At 44.7% G+C, this 15,609-nt stretch overlaps 1 protein-coding gene across 6 annotated transcripts in view; it reads right to left on the minus strand.

Annotated features, from left to right (window-relative positions):
* SH3TC2 (SH3 domain and tetratricopeptide repeats 2) overlaps positions 1-5,112 on the minus strand; it is a 69,288-nt gene extending 64,176 nt beyond the window's left edge. For 5 of the 6 annotated variants that reach the window (XM_065918869.1, XM_065918868.1, XM_065918867.1 and 2 more), the window contains exon 1: positions 4,923-5,112. In XM_065918869.1, coding sequence (XP_065774941.1) covers positions 4,923-4,974 — 52 coding nt within the window. In that variant the 5' untranslated portion in view covers positions 4,975-5,112. The remainder of the gene's footprint in view (positions 1-4,922) is intronic. The other variant, XM_065918870.1, reaches the window with a different exon arrangement.
* Between the last annotated feature and the right edge of the window lie 10,497 nt (positions 5,113-15,609).

The following is a 15,609-nucleotide window of genomic DNA, read 5'->3' on the forward strand; positions in this document are numbered from 1 at the left end:
TTCTCATTACTGGGTTATAAGATTTTTCTTCTATTCTGGATACAAGTATTAGATATGTAATTTGCAAATATTATCTCTCAGTCTGTGGCTTCCTCTTTTCTTTGTTGGTAGATTTATATAGGTGGTAGAAAAGTGGGATTACTGGTAAAGAGATCAGCAGGACAGGAGCGAATGTTTGCATGTGCATGAGCTGACAAAGAACATACTGGAGAGGTCAGGATGATGGAGCTAAAACTGATAAATATGGTAGGGTCAGGATAAGGAGAACATTTTAAAGAAGTCAGAGGAATTTAGAATGGATATAGCAAGCAATATGGAGCTATGGAACATTCTTGAGTATGGGTTTGGCAAAACAAAAGTGGAAATTCTACCTGGGATAGCACTGAAAGGACAGCAAGAGGCAAGAAAGAGAGGCAGGGAGGATAGCTGAAAACTGTATGACAATCCACAATGTGAGTGTGAGAATGTGGACTGTGATCTTGGCAAATGAGAAGACAGGGAATAAAGTGACACTGTATTTTAAAGTTAGAAAAGAGAAGGCATCTTGACATTTTAAATATGAGAGATAAAAATGAGGAGAGGCAATAATTACAGAAAATGAATATTTGAAGGAAATAGAGATCAATGAATTCCACTCCTAATTTTACTGTTGAGAATCTAAGGCCCAGAGAGAAGTAGTGATTTTACCAGAGTCATACAGAGTCAGATATCATCCAGATCATGGGTGTAGATCTTGCCGGTTCCACTATTTAAACCTAACTTCAGAACACTGAAGTCTAAGGTCTCCAACTCAGGAGATATTTCAGTCACAGAAACTTGCTGGAAATGAGAATATACTCCCACTTCTCTCTTAGTCTCTCTTTGGTCCCACTTATTCACCACCACTCCCAAATTCAAGAAGAAAACTAAACAGTAAAGATTTCCCTGCATGCTTTTTTTCTCCACCCACATTTTATTTCTTTGACTTGATAATCATACCACCAGCAGTTTTTATGATGTGAGCCCACATTGTCCTTGTTGGGACAAATATCAAATTAGAATTACAGCTATGTTTATCTACATGAATGTATCTTAGATCATAGTTTAGTAGTGTTAGTTGTTTAGTCATGTCCGACTCTTTGTGACCCTGTGGATTGTAGCCCACCAGGCTCCTCTGTACATGGGATTCTCCAGGCAAGAATACTGGAGTGGGTTGCCATTCCCTTTCTCCAGGGGATCTTCCCGACCTGGGGATCAAATCTGAGTCTTCTGCATTCAGATTCTTCACCATCTGAGCCACCAGGGAAGCCCATCTTAGATCATAGTGTTGAATTATTAAAAAAAAAAAAAGGTTGCTGAATGATATCACTTTAAGTTTTAAAATCTTAACAATAAATTCTTTACAATGATTCAGTTCAGTTACTTCAGTCGCTCAGTTGTGTCCAACTCTTTGCAACCCCATGGACTGCAGCACTCCAGGCCTCCCTGTCCATCACCAACTCCCGGAGTTTACCCAAGCTCATGTCCATCGAGTCGATGATGCCATCCAGCCATCTCATCCTCTGTCATCCCCTTCTCCTCCTGCCCTCAATCTTTCCCAGCATCAGGGTCTTTTCCAACGAGTCAGCTCTTCGCATCAGGTGGCCAAAGTATTAGAGTTTCAGCCTCAACATCAGTCCTTCTAATGAACACTCATGAGTATACAGATATGCAGTGAAGGCACAGAACCCCTGAATTCATGAATGTGATTAGTTTGGGGGAGAGAGAGTGAGGAGTAAGATTGGGAAAAACCACCAGGGGACCCTAACTGTATCTGTAATCTTTTATTTTACCAAAAAGTAAAAGAAACAAATAAAGAAGTTCTGAAGCTAATAGGACATAAAGTAGAAAGTTGCATATTGTTCTCATATTCTCGATTATCAGTATATTCAAAATGTCTCACAAGTTTGTTAAAGCTCAAATGTGAATCATGATTTACTATTGTCAGCATTCATCCCTCCATCTCTTATAATTCTACTGATGATTCATATTTACCAAAGAAGGTTGAAAGGAAAGTTACAAACAACAGCAATCAATGCAGGCAAATGTATCTCTCCCACATCCTCTGTTTAAGGGTATAAATCTGCCAGATCTCTTCAAGATAGTATTGAAAGATAAATCGGCAGTGCTAGAAGCTTTTAGACCAACAAATCTTGACATGACTTGCTCTGTGATCTTAACTAAGCAACTGTGGTTTAACATTGGCAAGAATTTCCAGGAATCCAGAAGTCAGAAATAATGGCAGTTACCAGAAACGCACCCCCTGCCCATGTCCAAAGTAAGAAGTATCATGGGAACAAATGCTGCAGGCAGAGTCCATGTGTGAGAATACAGCACACCTGGGGGGCGTCAGGAACAGTGTTTTTCATTTTGTCACTCCACTGCAGACCAGCTGGGCAGCGGTCCAGGGCTTAGTGCTATCAGGCCTCCTTTCCTGCCTCCCTAACCCCTGAGGACTGTTGGTCCTCACTGTTTACTCCCACTGAAACAGACACAATGGCAGAAGCAGCCGAAGAAAGAAGAGCACCGACTCCTACTCCAGTGGAGTCAGGCTTAGGAGAAGGGATGTTGGAGTGGTCCTTATTAGTTACCAACAAAACAGCCCACAATTACTGAGCGGCTATCAAAAGCCAGACCCTGCTAAATCCATGAGATGAATTATCTGATTTAATCTTCACAAAAGCTCTGTGTGACAGATAATATCGTTATATTCATTTTAGAGACAGGAAAACTGAGGTTCAAAGAATACAAGAGACTTGCCAAACTCACATACTATTAAGTCACCCTAGGATGTGTCTCATACCTTGTTCCATTTCTCTAGGATAAATAGGGGAACCTAGAAGGGGATGTTTATAACAACTGACCTCATACCTACAATGCCATATCATCCTCCTGAGGGAAAGGCCCTGACAAGTACAGAAAACTGGGGAGATGGCATGAAAAGCCTCAATAGAAATAAATATCAGGCTGACTATTGGTGAAAAAGTGAATCCAGGATGCTAACCAATTGAACAGCAAAAATGTGGTGAAATAATGAGGTAATTGAGTGATAGTGTCATAAGAACTTTAAGATTGTTTTCTTCAGTGTTGGTTTGTTTCTTTCAATCTGCAGAATTCTTTACATGAAATCTTGGGCTAAACAACAGGATGTCAAACAGAAGCAGGGTTATTCAGGCTGGACCTGGGGGGTCAGGGACTAGGAGCAGAGCTCCTTGATTTACCTCCACAGGCTGAGTTTACAACCCCCTCATTTTATAGATGAGCAGAGGGAGACCTAGAGAGAGAGCGTGATATGCCAGAGTCATAGAGATGTGATTAATGTGCCTTGTTTTATTTACTGTGCTTAATTAACTGTGCCAGGTTGTTTTAACTGTTTTTCGTGTAGACTTAATCCCTACCACAACCCTATAAGGAAAGCATAATTATATCATAAAATCTGCAGGTGAGGAAACTGAAACCAGAAAGGTTAATAAACAAATTACTCAAGGCAAATCAAAGAACCAAGATCAAATCCAGATGAGACCTAACCTCAAAGACCCAGCAATTAACTATGAGGATGCCTGACTAAAAGGAGATAAACCAAGTCAGATCTAGAACACAGGTCCCTGCCTTACATACCAGGGGTCCTTCATATTCTTGCAGCCCCCACACAATGTCTGCTCCCATGGGGTACAAGGACAGCAGGATTTAGGGGGAGGGTCTGAAAAGTGTGTACATTTTAGAAATTTAGAGAAGCAAAATGTTTTCTAGCTAAAGGTCATGCATTTAGTGCCAAGGGCATTATTTGGGGGATTTTTAAGTCTGGGGTAGTTTTAGTCTGGGAGCCTCTCCCTGCTGGAGATACCAAGGTGCCTAGGCTGGAACTTCAAGCAGAGGAAGCAGAACATGGCTGCTTCAGGTTTGCTTTAGGAACCTCTGGTGCCTTCCACCTTATTGAGCCCAGGTCACAAAACTACAGGGGGAAGTTGTCTATCAGAGAGTAGAAAACCTTGGCTAGAGGTTTTCCTGGGCTCCCCCTCCAAGAAAACATGGTGGTGCTCCAGGAAGACATGGAATCCTAACAAGTGTTAGAAATAATTTCTTGGTATAATGCTCATTTGTCTTCCAAGAGAGTCCTCCCGCAATCCACACTCTTCCCACAAAGCCACAGCTCATCCTGGTGAATGCCATACGTGAGACCACTGGGCCTCACCTTGGTTTCCCTCTGAAAAGAAGCAAGGAGCTTGCATTAGAGGGATCAGTGACCCCAGTCTGCCTGGGACTGTTTTGATTTTAGCACTGAATGCATCCTAGGAAAGCCCTGGGTCCCAGCAAAACTGGCAGGGTTGGTCACCATATGTCAAGCCTCAGATGACCTGACAATTTCTTAGAGCAACAACTCTGAGTGACCTCAGTTTGACGTACACACACACACACACACACACACACAGTAGCAGGTAGGAGGCAGGAAACTGCCTGTTTTCCTCCACTAACATTAACCCTGACAAAAATAGGGTTGAGTGACTAAGACCAAGTTTATGACCACTGCTGGTCCCCAGAGGAACCAACTGCCTGAGCTTTCTTCCTGAACTGGGGCATCTTGGGAAAAAAGGAAGGAAGGGCTTAGTCACTCCCTGGGAGTGGCAGCCGAAAGCAGCCTTCTCTCCTCCTCCTAGAGTGAGCTCAAAGCCTCTTTCTTTAGGAAAAGTAGATGCTTCCCAGGTTTCACCCCCTTTTCACGATGTCAGAATGACAAATACTAAGTGAGGAAGAGGAAGGGAGGAGAAGACACCAGAAAGTGCAACCATCTCCCCATCTTGAGAAGAGTAGCTCCACAACCCAGCAGATCCCTAAGCCTTCAGTGGACCCACCACCGCCTCAAGCATTCCACAGGCCGGGGTCCCCCTTCCCCCCAGGAAACTCACCTGGGCCCCAGGACAGACTTGGCTCCCCAGGGATGCAGAAGCAGCCACCCATGTGTGCACCATCCTCCCCAGGCGGAGGCCCCTGGGAACACCAGCCAGAGGAGCACTGGGAGGAGACAGCCTCCCAGCGGTGTCCCTCCTCCCGCCTTCTCCCTGGCACACGAGGGACCAAGTCCCGCTCACAACACAATGCAGCCTTTGATATCCTGGCTGTGGCAGCAGGCCCGGGGAGGATGGGAGGGGCCGCCCGGCCCTCAGGACCCATAGTCCTTGCACTGTCGGGCCTCTGACTGGGGAGCAGAGCTCCTCCCTGCCTCTCTGCAGATTGCTTCATGCCTATCAGGCTGTGGCACATTCCACACATTCTAGGATTGAGATACACAGTTTGGTTCTTGTGCGGGTGGACGGTGTGGGGGAGTGGCACGGGAGGAAGAGGCAGAGAGCATCTCAGGAATCAAGGCTGCTTCTGTTCTTGCTCCCTCCCTGCCTGGCCTGGCCCACACGGATTCTCCTGCTGCTGGGAAAGTGCTCCCCACCCAGTCTCTCTCTGCAAACACCCCACCTTAGCTATTTGGGTGAAGCTGGAGCTGCGGGTACGGCATTTCACCTCATCCCCAGCCCTGGCTGCCAAAATCAGAAGGTCAGAAGGAATCCAAGAAATTGCCCGATGTAGCCCAACATCTTACAGGTGAGAGGATGGAGGACCAAGTAAGTATGTTAAGGCTACAAATATGCACACAAAATGGGTCATACCAGACCAAACTCTTTTCCATCTTGTTTAAGGAGCAGTCAGTCCTAAAGGAAATCAACCCTGAATATTCATTGGAAGGACTGGGGCTGAAGCTCCAACACTTTGGCCACCTGATGCGAAGAGCCAACTCATTGTAAAAGACCCTGATGCTGGGAAAGATTGAGGGAAGAAGGAGAAGGCGGGTTACAGAGGATGAGATGGTTAGATGGCATCACCAACTCAATGGACATGAGTTTGAGCAAGCTCCCAGAGATGGTGAAGGACAGGGAAACCTGGCATGCTGCAGTCCATGGCGTCACAAAGAGTTGGACACAACTTGACAACAATAAGAAGCACAGCAGTGGGATGCAGTTGAGACAGTATGACTGAATTTCAGAAAACCTCCCATGGCATCTCCTAAGGGAGATGGAGAAAATATGGCAATATGCCAGTAACATTACACAGAGGCATGACTGATCCAGCAGCCAAGCTGAAGGATCATAAGTTACTTATTGTTTCCTTAATGCCTAGAGCAAAGGTCACTCCTGAACGGTCCAAAGAGTGAGGAGGTGTAGCCTAGGGAAAGCAAGTAGTCCTGCTGTGCAGGCTACTTGGAGGTTGAGCTTGCAGCCAGTCACACGACCACTTCAAGGAGGGAGGTGGTCTGTTCACTTTTATATTCTGAGAGGAGCACTGGGAATACAATGTGAAGGAGCACCTAGGCATCAGTCTCACTGGAGGGATCGGGGGTGTACATCACACACCCCAGCTCAGTCCCAGGTGACAGATTCTCCACCATGTCTCCGAAGTCTGGCTTCAGTTTCAGTGCTAACCCATCTTGATTCCCAGTGACTGAATGTTCACTACAGGTTAGGCTCTCATCATACATTACTTAATTTAAGTCGCATAACAGCCTCATAATATTAGCATTATCATCTTTATTTTGTAAGTGAGGAAGCTAACGCATGTATAACTTGCTGAAGGCCCCACCATTTATGAATGTTAGATTCAGGGCTTGAGCCAAACTTAGTTGATTCCACAGTCCAGGAGCTTTTCTTTTCTAATAGTCAGGGTCTTTCCATGAATACAACGAGGAAGGATTTGGTGATCTGATGCTGAGCCCTCTGGAGCTTAGCTGACCACTTACAGAAGGCCCAGGAGAGGCCGCCTGGGGTGGAGTTAGGAATACAGGGACACAGGGTTTCTCTGATCACAGAACTACCATGGAAGATGTTTTCTCTGCACAGATCAGTTTAAAGTATCCACTTCCCATAACGTGTCTCATATCATTTCCCCTCACCAAAGCACAATGTTTCATGTATGAATTCAGATGTTTTCTTGGGCCTAAGATAAAAGGGCAAGGATTTTTTTTACAAAGCAACCACTCAGAACTTTGGGGGGTATGTGAGAACTGGTGAAGAGAAACCATGGTGTAATTTGCAAGTGATGCTGAATGTTCAGACTTAGCATTTCTCCTTGACTTGGCTGAACACCATTTCTATACAGGTGCAATGATGGAGGTCATAAATTATAAATGATCAAGAACAACCAATGGAAGGAACCCCAGGCCAGCTCAGAGAGGACAGTCTCAGGCAGTCGGTTGAGACACACATTTTGGCAAATCTGAACTAAATGGTCCATTTTGGAAAAAGTCATTGCTTCTCTTGAGATACAAGAAAGCAGTGTTCTTCTGCTTATGGGAAGCTCAGATGAATTAGCTAGAACAAAGAGCTTTCCAGACTGAGAGCAGCAGGTACAAAGGCCCTGAGGCTGGAACTTGCCTAGAAAGTTAAAGGAAAAGCGTGTGTGGTTGGCGTCTCATGAGGCAGGGAAGGCTGTAGAGATGAGGTCACTGAAGGTCAATTGTGTAGGACTTTGAAGGCCATCTAAAGACTTCAGCTTTTACATTGACAGAGATAGGAGCCAAGGGAGGACACTAAATAGAGGTGTCACATGACTGACTTGTGGTTATAAAGGGTCTCTCTGGTTGCTCCTTGGAAAATAGGCTATAGCTAGAATGGCAACCCACTCCAGTGTTCTTGCCTGGAGAATCCCAGGGACAAGGGAGCCTGGTGGGCTGCTGTCTCTGGGTTCACACAGAGTCAGACACGACTGAAGTGACTTAGCAGCAGCAGCAGCAGAATCCCAAGTATGCAACAATTGTAACATTCAGAAGAGAGGTGATGATGGCTTGAACCAGGGTAATAGTAATGGACATTTATGAATGAAGACTATATTAGTCAAAGTTGTCTAAGAGAAGCAAATCCACTAGTATATGGATGTGTGTGTGTGTGTGTAAGGAAGAAGGCACTATCCAGTCCAAGGACAAGCCATTGCTAGGCTTCTGGCAATGAAGAACATGGCACAATGTTCCTCTGGTGTGTGACCAGACATTCTGATTTGTTATGAAAACCAGACTCTCAGATTTTCAGGTATAGTTTCCAAATTTTTAAATGTTCACAAACTGATTCAGAACATTTTCCAAATCACTGCATGGGCCAATACTTCAGGGCAGATAAACATGCCTATAGGTCACATCCAGCCTGAGACCAGACAGTTTGCTACATCAGATGAAAAATTGAATTTTTCTCTTATAAAATTTACAATCTAATTGGGTAATAAGATATGCACTTGGATACTAAAATTCACTGGAAGAACTGAAAGACCATCTTATAGGTAGAATTATGGCCCCCAAAAGTGATATATTGAAGCCTTAGCCCCCAATACATGAGAATGTAACTTTATTTAGAAATATGATTGTTGTAGATGTAATTGTTTAGGTTCAAATAAGTTCATACTGGAGTAGGATAGGCCTCTAATCCAATATGAATGGTTACCTTCTTTAAAAAACAAACAAACAAAAACAATCTGTGAAGCGATACACAGACGGTAACAATGAACAGAGAAATTAGCATTCTGCAGCTGCAGGGCAGGGGACACCAAGGATTGTCAGTAACCACCAGGAGCTAGGAAGAGGCAAGGAAGGATTCTCCCTGCAGGTTGCAGAGGGAGCATGACCATGCAAATGCCTTGATTTGGGGCCTCTAACCTCCAGAATTATGAGACTTTAAGTTTCTGTTGTTTTAAGCTGCTCAGTTTGTGGTACTTTGTGAGGGCAGCCCAAGGAAACAAATGCAGACTACATGAGAGATAAGAACAACAGGCCAGTTATTCAATCACATTATTCAGTGGATAGAAAATTATAGAGCATCCCACTAATCTAGGTTGTGATCTAAGTTGTAAGGACACAGCAGTGAACAAAGCAGACAAACAACTCTCCCTTGTGTAGCATACATTCTACTAAGGGAATAAAGACAAGAAACAGAATAAATAAGTAATTTATGCAGTGTATTGGAGAGTGGAAAGTGTTACAGGAAAAAAAAAATGAACCATCAGAGTAGAGGGGCTACAGTTTTCAAAAGGGTGGAGAAAGAAATGGTCACTAATGGCTAAGTCCCTTCTCTGTTCACCTGAAACTATCACATTGTTTATTAATCGGCTATACCCCAATACAAAATAAAATGTTAAAAAAATGTATCTAGTTTTTAAAAAAGGAGTGGTCACTGAGAAGGTGACAGCTGAGTGACTTGGGGGGTGGAGGGGATCATGGGCATCCAGGAGAAGAGCCTGCCAGGAAAAGGGAAGTGCCAGTGCAAAGGCCCTGAGGCAAGAGAGTACCCAGCATGCTAGAGGAAGAGCCAGGGAGAGTGTAACTTGAGCAGAGTAACCATGGGGCAAGAAGCAGAGGGTACCTCCAAAGGAGGAATTAAATACAGTTTAAAGAAGGAGTTATTTACAAAAGTGTGGGTAGAGTTAGAGAAAACCAGCAAGGATGGTGAGGTACTGCAGGGCTAGGAAGATGAAGGAGCCATTAACATCCTGAAGGGAAGCCTGAAAGGACAAGAGAAAGGAGTGGCTGTTGGAACCTAGCAAGAGCTGGCCGCAGGCCAAGGTTGACGACAGGCGCTGTGTTATTAATAGTGGAACACAGCTGTGGCCTAGCCAAGGCCATGTGCACATGTGGGCCAAAGGAATAATACTCCATCCTCTCACCTCCCAACTTCCACTGACTGAACACAACTGGAAGCCAAAGTGTAAGAGAGCTGAGTTGAGGATACCTGCAGAAGCCAGCCTCCAAGGGACCGAGAGCAGTGGAGAAAAGGGTGGAGAGAGGATTCCAGAGAATAACTGAAGATTATCCAATACAAAGGGAGCGGTAACATTGTCCTGAGGGTGCAGGACTTACTGGACCACTTTAAGGAAGTTGGCTTTCACTCTGAGTGAAATGGCAGCCATTGAAGAGTTTTGAGCAGAGGAGTGACTTATGATATGAAAGAATCAGAGGGGCTATCATAGGATACTTGCAATAATCCAAGCAAGAGGAGAGGGCAGCTTGGGTCAAGGAGGTAGCAGTGAAGGTAGCAAGTGTGGTGAGATTCCAGCTTATTTTGAAGGTAGAGGCAGAACTACCTGTGGATGAGATGCAGGCTGTTGAGAGAAGGAAGAGTAAATCATGCTTCCCATGTTTGGGCCTAAGGTCCTATAAGAAGCAGGATAGCCAAGACCAAAGATGGGGTCCTGCAGGGGGAGTAAGCTTGGCTGAGTGGGTGGGTAGACAGGGTGAGGATGAAAAGTCTGTTCTCCATCTTCCTGAGGACCTTGAACAGGCAGTAGGATACGCAAGTCTGGAGTTCAAGGTAAAGGCCTCTACTGGAATCAATCATCAGTATACAGAGATATACTGGAGACATGAGGAGAAAGTTAGCATATCCCATTGATTAAAGCAAAGAAAGCTTCATGGAGGAAGTGGTGTGACTGAGGGCCTTGAAGGATTGAATTTTGACAGACAGACCTAAATGGGAAGAGAATCCCAGACTGAGGAAAAGCCATTAACAAAGGTGCTAGGGTAGACACTGAGGAAAAGTTTAGGAAACAGTCATTCCATTTGAATGAGTCGGACTGATGCAGGGAGCCAAGTATAAGCCTCTTAACTTCTGGTTCTTTCATCACTTATCTATTTATTCATTGAACATTACTGGTCACCTACTTTAACAGCTATTTTTGTCATGGACATTAATAATAATAAATGCTTACTGAACTCATGCTCATGTGAAAAGTTCCCATTTAACCTTCACCCCCTACTTAAAGATCAGCAAACTAGGTCTGGTTGAGTCACCCCAGCTCACCACTGACAGAGCACAGCAGAGTCAGGGCTTGGGCCCAGGAGGGTGACTTCAGGGCCCTGGTCCTCACCACTCTGGTTAGTGCCAGGAGGACCGATCCCTGTCTGTGCCGTGTAGCCAGGAGGCTGTCAGAGGTGTAGATAGGCCACCACACCATGGGCAAGGTGATGCCCAGACTTCCCTCTGCGTGGGGTGAAAGCGAGCCCCTGCCAGGGGTCAGCTGAGCAACTGGCCCCGCAGCTCAGGAAGGAGAACTGGCTGCTGATCTGCTGACCAGGGCAGAGGTCACCACGCTGCCAGCTCTGACCTCACCCAGGACTGCTGACTGCTCTTTCCAAAACATCAGTTTCCTATTTCTTGGCTCCCACAGCCAACCCGGAGTCAAGGGCAGGCAACGGATGCCTCACCCTGGAAGGATAGCAGTGAAAAGTGTCCTTACAGTAGTAACACGTCCACTCCCCAACCCCAGTTAAAGGTAAAGAAGATGAGCCCCATAAAAACTGAGTCATTTGCTCAATACTTTTAGACGATTTTGTGGCAAAGCCTATGTCAAAACTCAAACCTCAGAACTCTCAATTCATGCTTCCATAGAACATGACAGATAAATCAGTTCATGTTTCAAAATTAAGTTCCCTAGTGAGCAGGCCAGGATAGGATGGGGTGTGTGTGTGCGTGTGTGTGTGTATGCACACTTGGACTGTGCATGCCAAGTACAAGCCCTAGGGCTGACACTCCCCACCACTCCCAAGGAAAAGAATTTCTCCTCTGTCCAGTTTAAGAAAAATTCAGGTTTTCAGGAAATGGGAGAGGAAGGAGGAGCCCCATCCATTCAGTGAGTCCATCTCAGATGTCTTTCTTGGGTGTCCAACTACCCACAGCCTATCCAGGTGCATGGTTGGAAATAGAAATGGAAGGAACCTGAATGCCTGTCAATATGGAAGTGGTCAAATAATGATGGTGCATCTAGTCAGCAGTGAGAAAGCATGAAGCAGGTCTAGATAGAGGGTCAAGGGAAGACCTCTAAGATATATTATGAAGCAAAAACTAAAGAAACTTGTATATAGTACATATGGTGTGGACCCATTTATGTATAGAAGCATACCGTATATGTGATTGTATGTATAAAGGGGTCACATCAGCCTGATGATGACGATTTGTTCATTTATTCCACAGATGCTCACCGAGGGCCCCCCTGTGCCTCCGGCCCTACACTGGATGAGAGGATCAGCAGAGAGCAGGGCAGACAACATCCCTGCCTCCTGTAGCCAGGTGAAGAGGTGGCGGTAGGGGAAAAGGGACATGAAGTCTTTTTATTTATGTACTTCTGTGTTAAGGCAAGTTTTCCAACTAGAATGTTTCATGGTCATAATAAATACAGAACTCAGGAACAAAGAAAGATGGGGAAAAAAGAGAAGGAGGAGGGGAGGTGCATAGGTAAACACAGTGTGTCGGGGAGGTTGTGAGAGGGTGACTTTCAAGCTGTTGACACTCTGGCTCTGACTTGAGGAAGGGTCTCTCATACCGAGCACCACAGAAGGACAATATCAGTTGGAGAATGCCAGACACAATGTCTGCAGCATCTTCAAAGTAAGAGGGCATATTCCAGTAACAAAGTCCTGTAACTCCTCACAGTTTCCTGATGGCCTTCAGAGAGCACTGCCTGTAGCTGGTTATAGCTACAAGAAGAGGTAACTTTTTCATCTGAGGATCATCTTCTGTGGCTGTTGCCATGAAAATATTAATAGCTACGCTGTCTTCTGGGAATGTAGTCTTGCAGACATAGCCTCCCTCCTCCTGCCTCCTCATGCTTCCACCTGACCAGCGACCTATTTAGAGGGCCCTCCCTGGTGCTGGGATCCATGACTAACGGCAGAGGAACCAGAGCAAGCCTCTTCTTTTCTTGAAGGTGCCACATCTCTACTCAGTTTACCTGAGAGCAGATCGCACAGTCCATTACATGGGTACCCAGAGGGGCATGCCCCTCCCCACCTGAGCAACCCCAGTCCTGGGCTTGTCTTCTCTGAGCGGAAGAGCTAGGGGAACAAGCTATTGGCCAATAAGGTAACAGAAATTTCACCACCACTCTGTGTTTTTACATCTCAGTGATCAACTTGGATTTGTGGTTGGACAACCTAAGTTTGAATCCTGGCTCTTGCCATTTTCAAGCTGCATATACTCTTTGGCATATTTCTTCCTTTGTAAATAGCAACAACAACAATAATTATTATATATAATAGTAATAATAATTAAATGGAGGTAACAAAAGTGTTCTCCCTCACAGAGTGGTTGTGAGGATATAGAAAAGTGTTTATAGGTGTTGGTTTTTCACTTATGCAAATCTTGTGTGTGTGGATGTGCACGCACATGCACATGTGCACATCCACACACACAATCACAGTCCTGTTAGTCCTGGGCATTTTCTCCATACATCTGGAGCTGGTAGGACTCTGAGAAGAAAGGGACATCTTAAGTGAGCAGAATGTGCCTGGCGGCTGTGACAGAGGCAAATTTCAGTTCCAAGTAAAACCAGATCTGCCTGTCTTCAGAGATAATCAGAAAGATTCCTTTCTGTTACTTCAGGCAAAAGCATCCAGCCTAGGCCACCCTAGCTGCATTTCGATCCTTACCTCTCCATTGGCTAACATTTTCAATGGAAAGGAATTTTACAAGATGTTTACTTAAGAAAGAAAGCAAAATCTCATGCTCTACTATTTTCATCATTATATTTGGCTTTGTGACATAGTAAATACTTTTCAAGCACAAAGAAATGTGGCTGTCTCTCTCCTTCTTTCTCTCTCGTTTCTGGTGTTTTCACTGATAAATTTCATCGGGTGACAGTCAGTCAGCCATGTCCCCTTCAGTGCTTTCGCCTCTTCCTTATGTAATGTAGCCTTGAGTCCCCACACCACTTAGGTCTTGCTCCTGTGAAGATTTTGCCCAAGTTCCTCTGGAAGTAGGGTACCCTGATCTCCATCCAGCGTCCAATATGGCTTCATAATTCATATATGACTCTGAGGCATTGTTCCCTCCTTTGTTTCACTTACTGTACTTGTATTAATGAATCTCATTTATATTACCTTACTGAGTCAGGATACAACTCATATTCTATTCACTTGGAAAGAGTTATCAAAATTCAGATACCTAGATCTTGCCCAGACTCAGTGTATCATTGTCTCTGGACACAGAGTGATTGTAGGTCTCCTTTTAGATCCATTCCAAATGATTCTACTGTGCATTGAGATTTTGGTAAACAATACCCCACTGGTTTCTTTCGCAGGGATGAGGGACAGGCAGGTATGTGTTTCAGGGGTGTACATACCCATCTCTCCTTTCTTATCTTCTGATCCATGCCAAAGTTAATTAAAAGCCTTGACCATATGAGGGCAGCACAAGCAGGGGCAACACACTTTGAGAGGAAAAAGACTCTTGAGAGTGTCCCTTTTATTCCTCAAGCTCCACAGATAACCAAATAATGACTTACAGGAGTACAAGAGTTCCTTCCTGACAAATTACTCCATCTCATTATATCCTCACACCATCTGTGACACACGGGTTGGACCTGCCATTTTGTCAGTAATATAAATGACTTCTCTGGGGTCTTATTATTAGTAATTGGCAGAGATGGACTTTCCCAAACGTTCCAGCCAGCACCAGTACACAGAGTAGCTTTCACCACTTAGGACATCCAGGAAGACATGAACCAGACATAACACACAGTGCCCCAACCTCCAACCCCTTCCTCAAGCAACACCTGTCTAATAGTAAAAGATTAGAATTACTTTAACCTACACAGAACTGCATATGTACACGGGTCGAGCAAACAAGTAAAACAAGTTTATCATATGTGCATTATAACTTAAAAGGTTTCAACCATATGTGAGCACCCAGGGAAAGTAGGAAAGAAAAACCATTTAAATAAGGTGGCCAGGGCTTCACACAGACTTTAACACAGATGTGAATTATCTGGTGTGGTAGACAGAGCAGTGGCCCCCAAAGATGCACTAACCCCCAAAACCTGTGAATATATTACCTTTCCTGGTTAAAGAGACTTTGTTGATATGAGTTAACTTATGGAATTTGAGAATGGGAGGTTGTTTGGGTTGTCCAAGTGTAATCACATAGTTCCTTGCAAGTGGAAGGGGGTCGGAGTCAGAAGATGTGATGGCAGAACTAGAAGGAGAAGTCAGAATCAGAGAAAGTCATCTGAATATGCTATCATGACCCTGGTTTTAGATGAAAGAAGGGACCATAAGCTAAGGAATGTGGGAACCCTCTAAAAGCTGAAAAAAGCAAGGAATGGATTCTCCCCTAAAACATCAAAATGAACACAGCTCAACCAACATCATGATTTTACTTAGCCCAGTAAGATCCACTTCAGACTTCTGACATCAAAACTTTAAGATGGGAAAATTTTGTTGTTTTAAGCCAGTAAGTTTGTAATTTGTTCACCAGCCCTAGGAAAGGAATACACCTGGGAACTGGTCAAATGCAGATCCTAATCCCACATCTAGGAAGGAGTGGGAAACTCTATTGGGAGTGTGCTGTGTTACCTATGCTGGTTCTTGGACCACACTTTAAACAGCAAGGCCATAGCCAAATGCCATAGAACAGTTCCTCCAATGACTGGAGGCCTGCCCTTGGCAGAGGATGGAAGCATTGACCCCAAAGACCCCTGAGTTCCTTTCCTCTGAAAATGGTGCAGGTACCTTGTCATTCTTGTTACTTAATGTCACCTGTTCTGAGAGATACCTCCTTTCATCTTCTATTTCTGCCC

This window comes from Muntiacus reevesi, chromosome 1 (assembly GCF_963930625.1).
Source record: "Muntiacus reevesi chromosome 1, mMunRee1.1, whole genome shotgun sequence".
Taxonomy (NCBI): domain Eukaryota; kingdom Metazoa; phylum Chordata; class Mammalia; order Artiodactyla; family Cervidae; genus Muntiacus; species Muntiacus reevesi.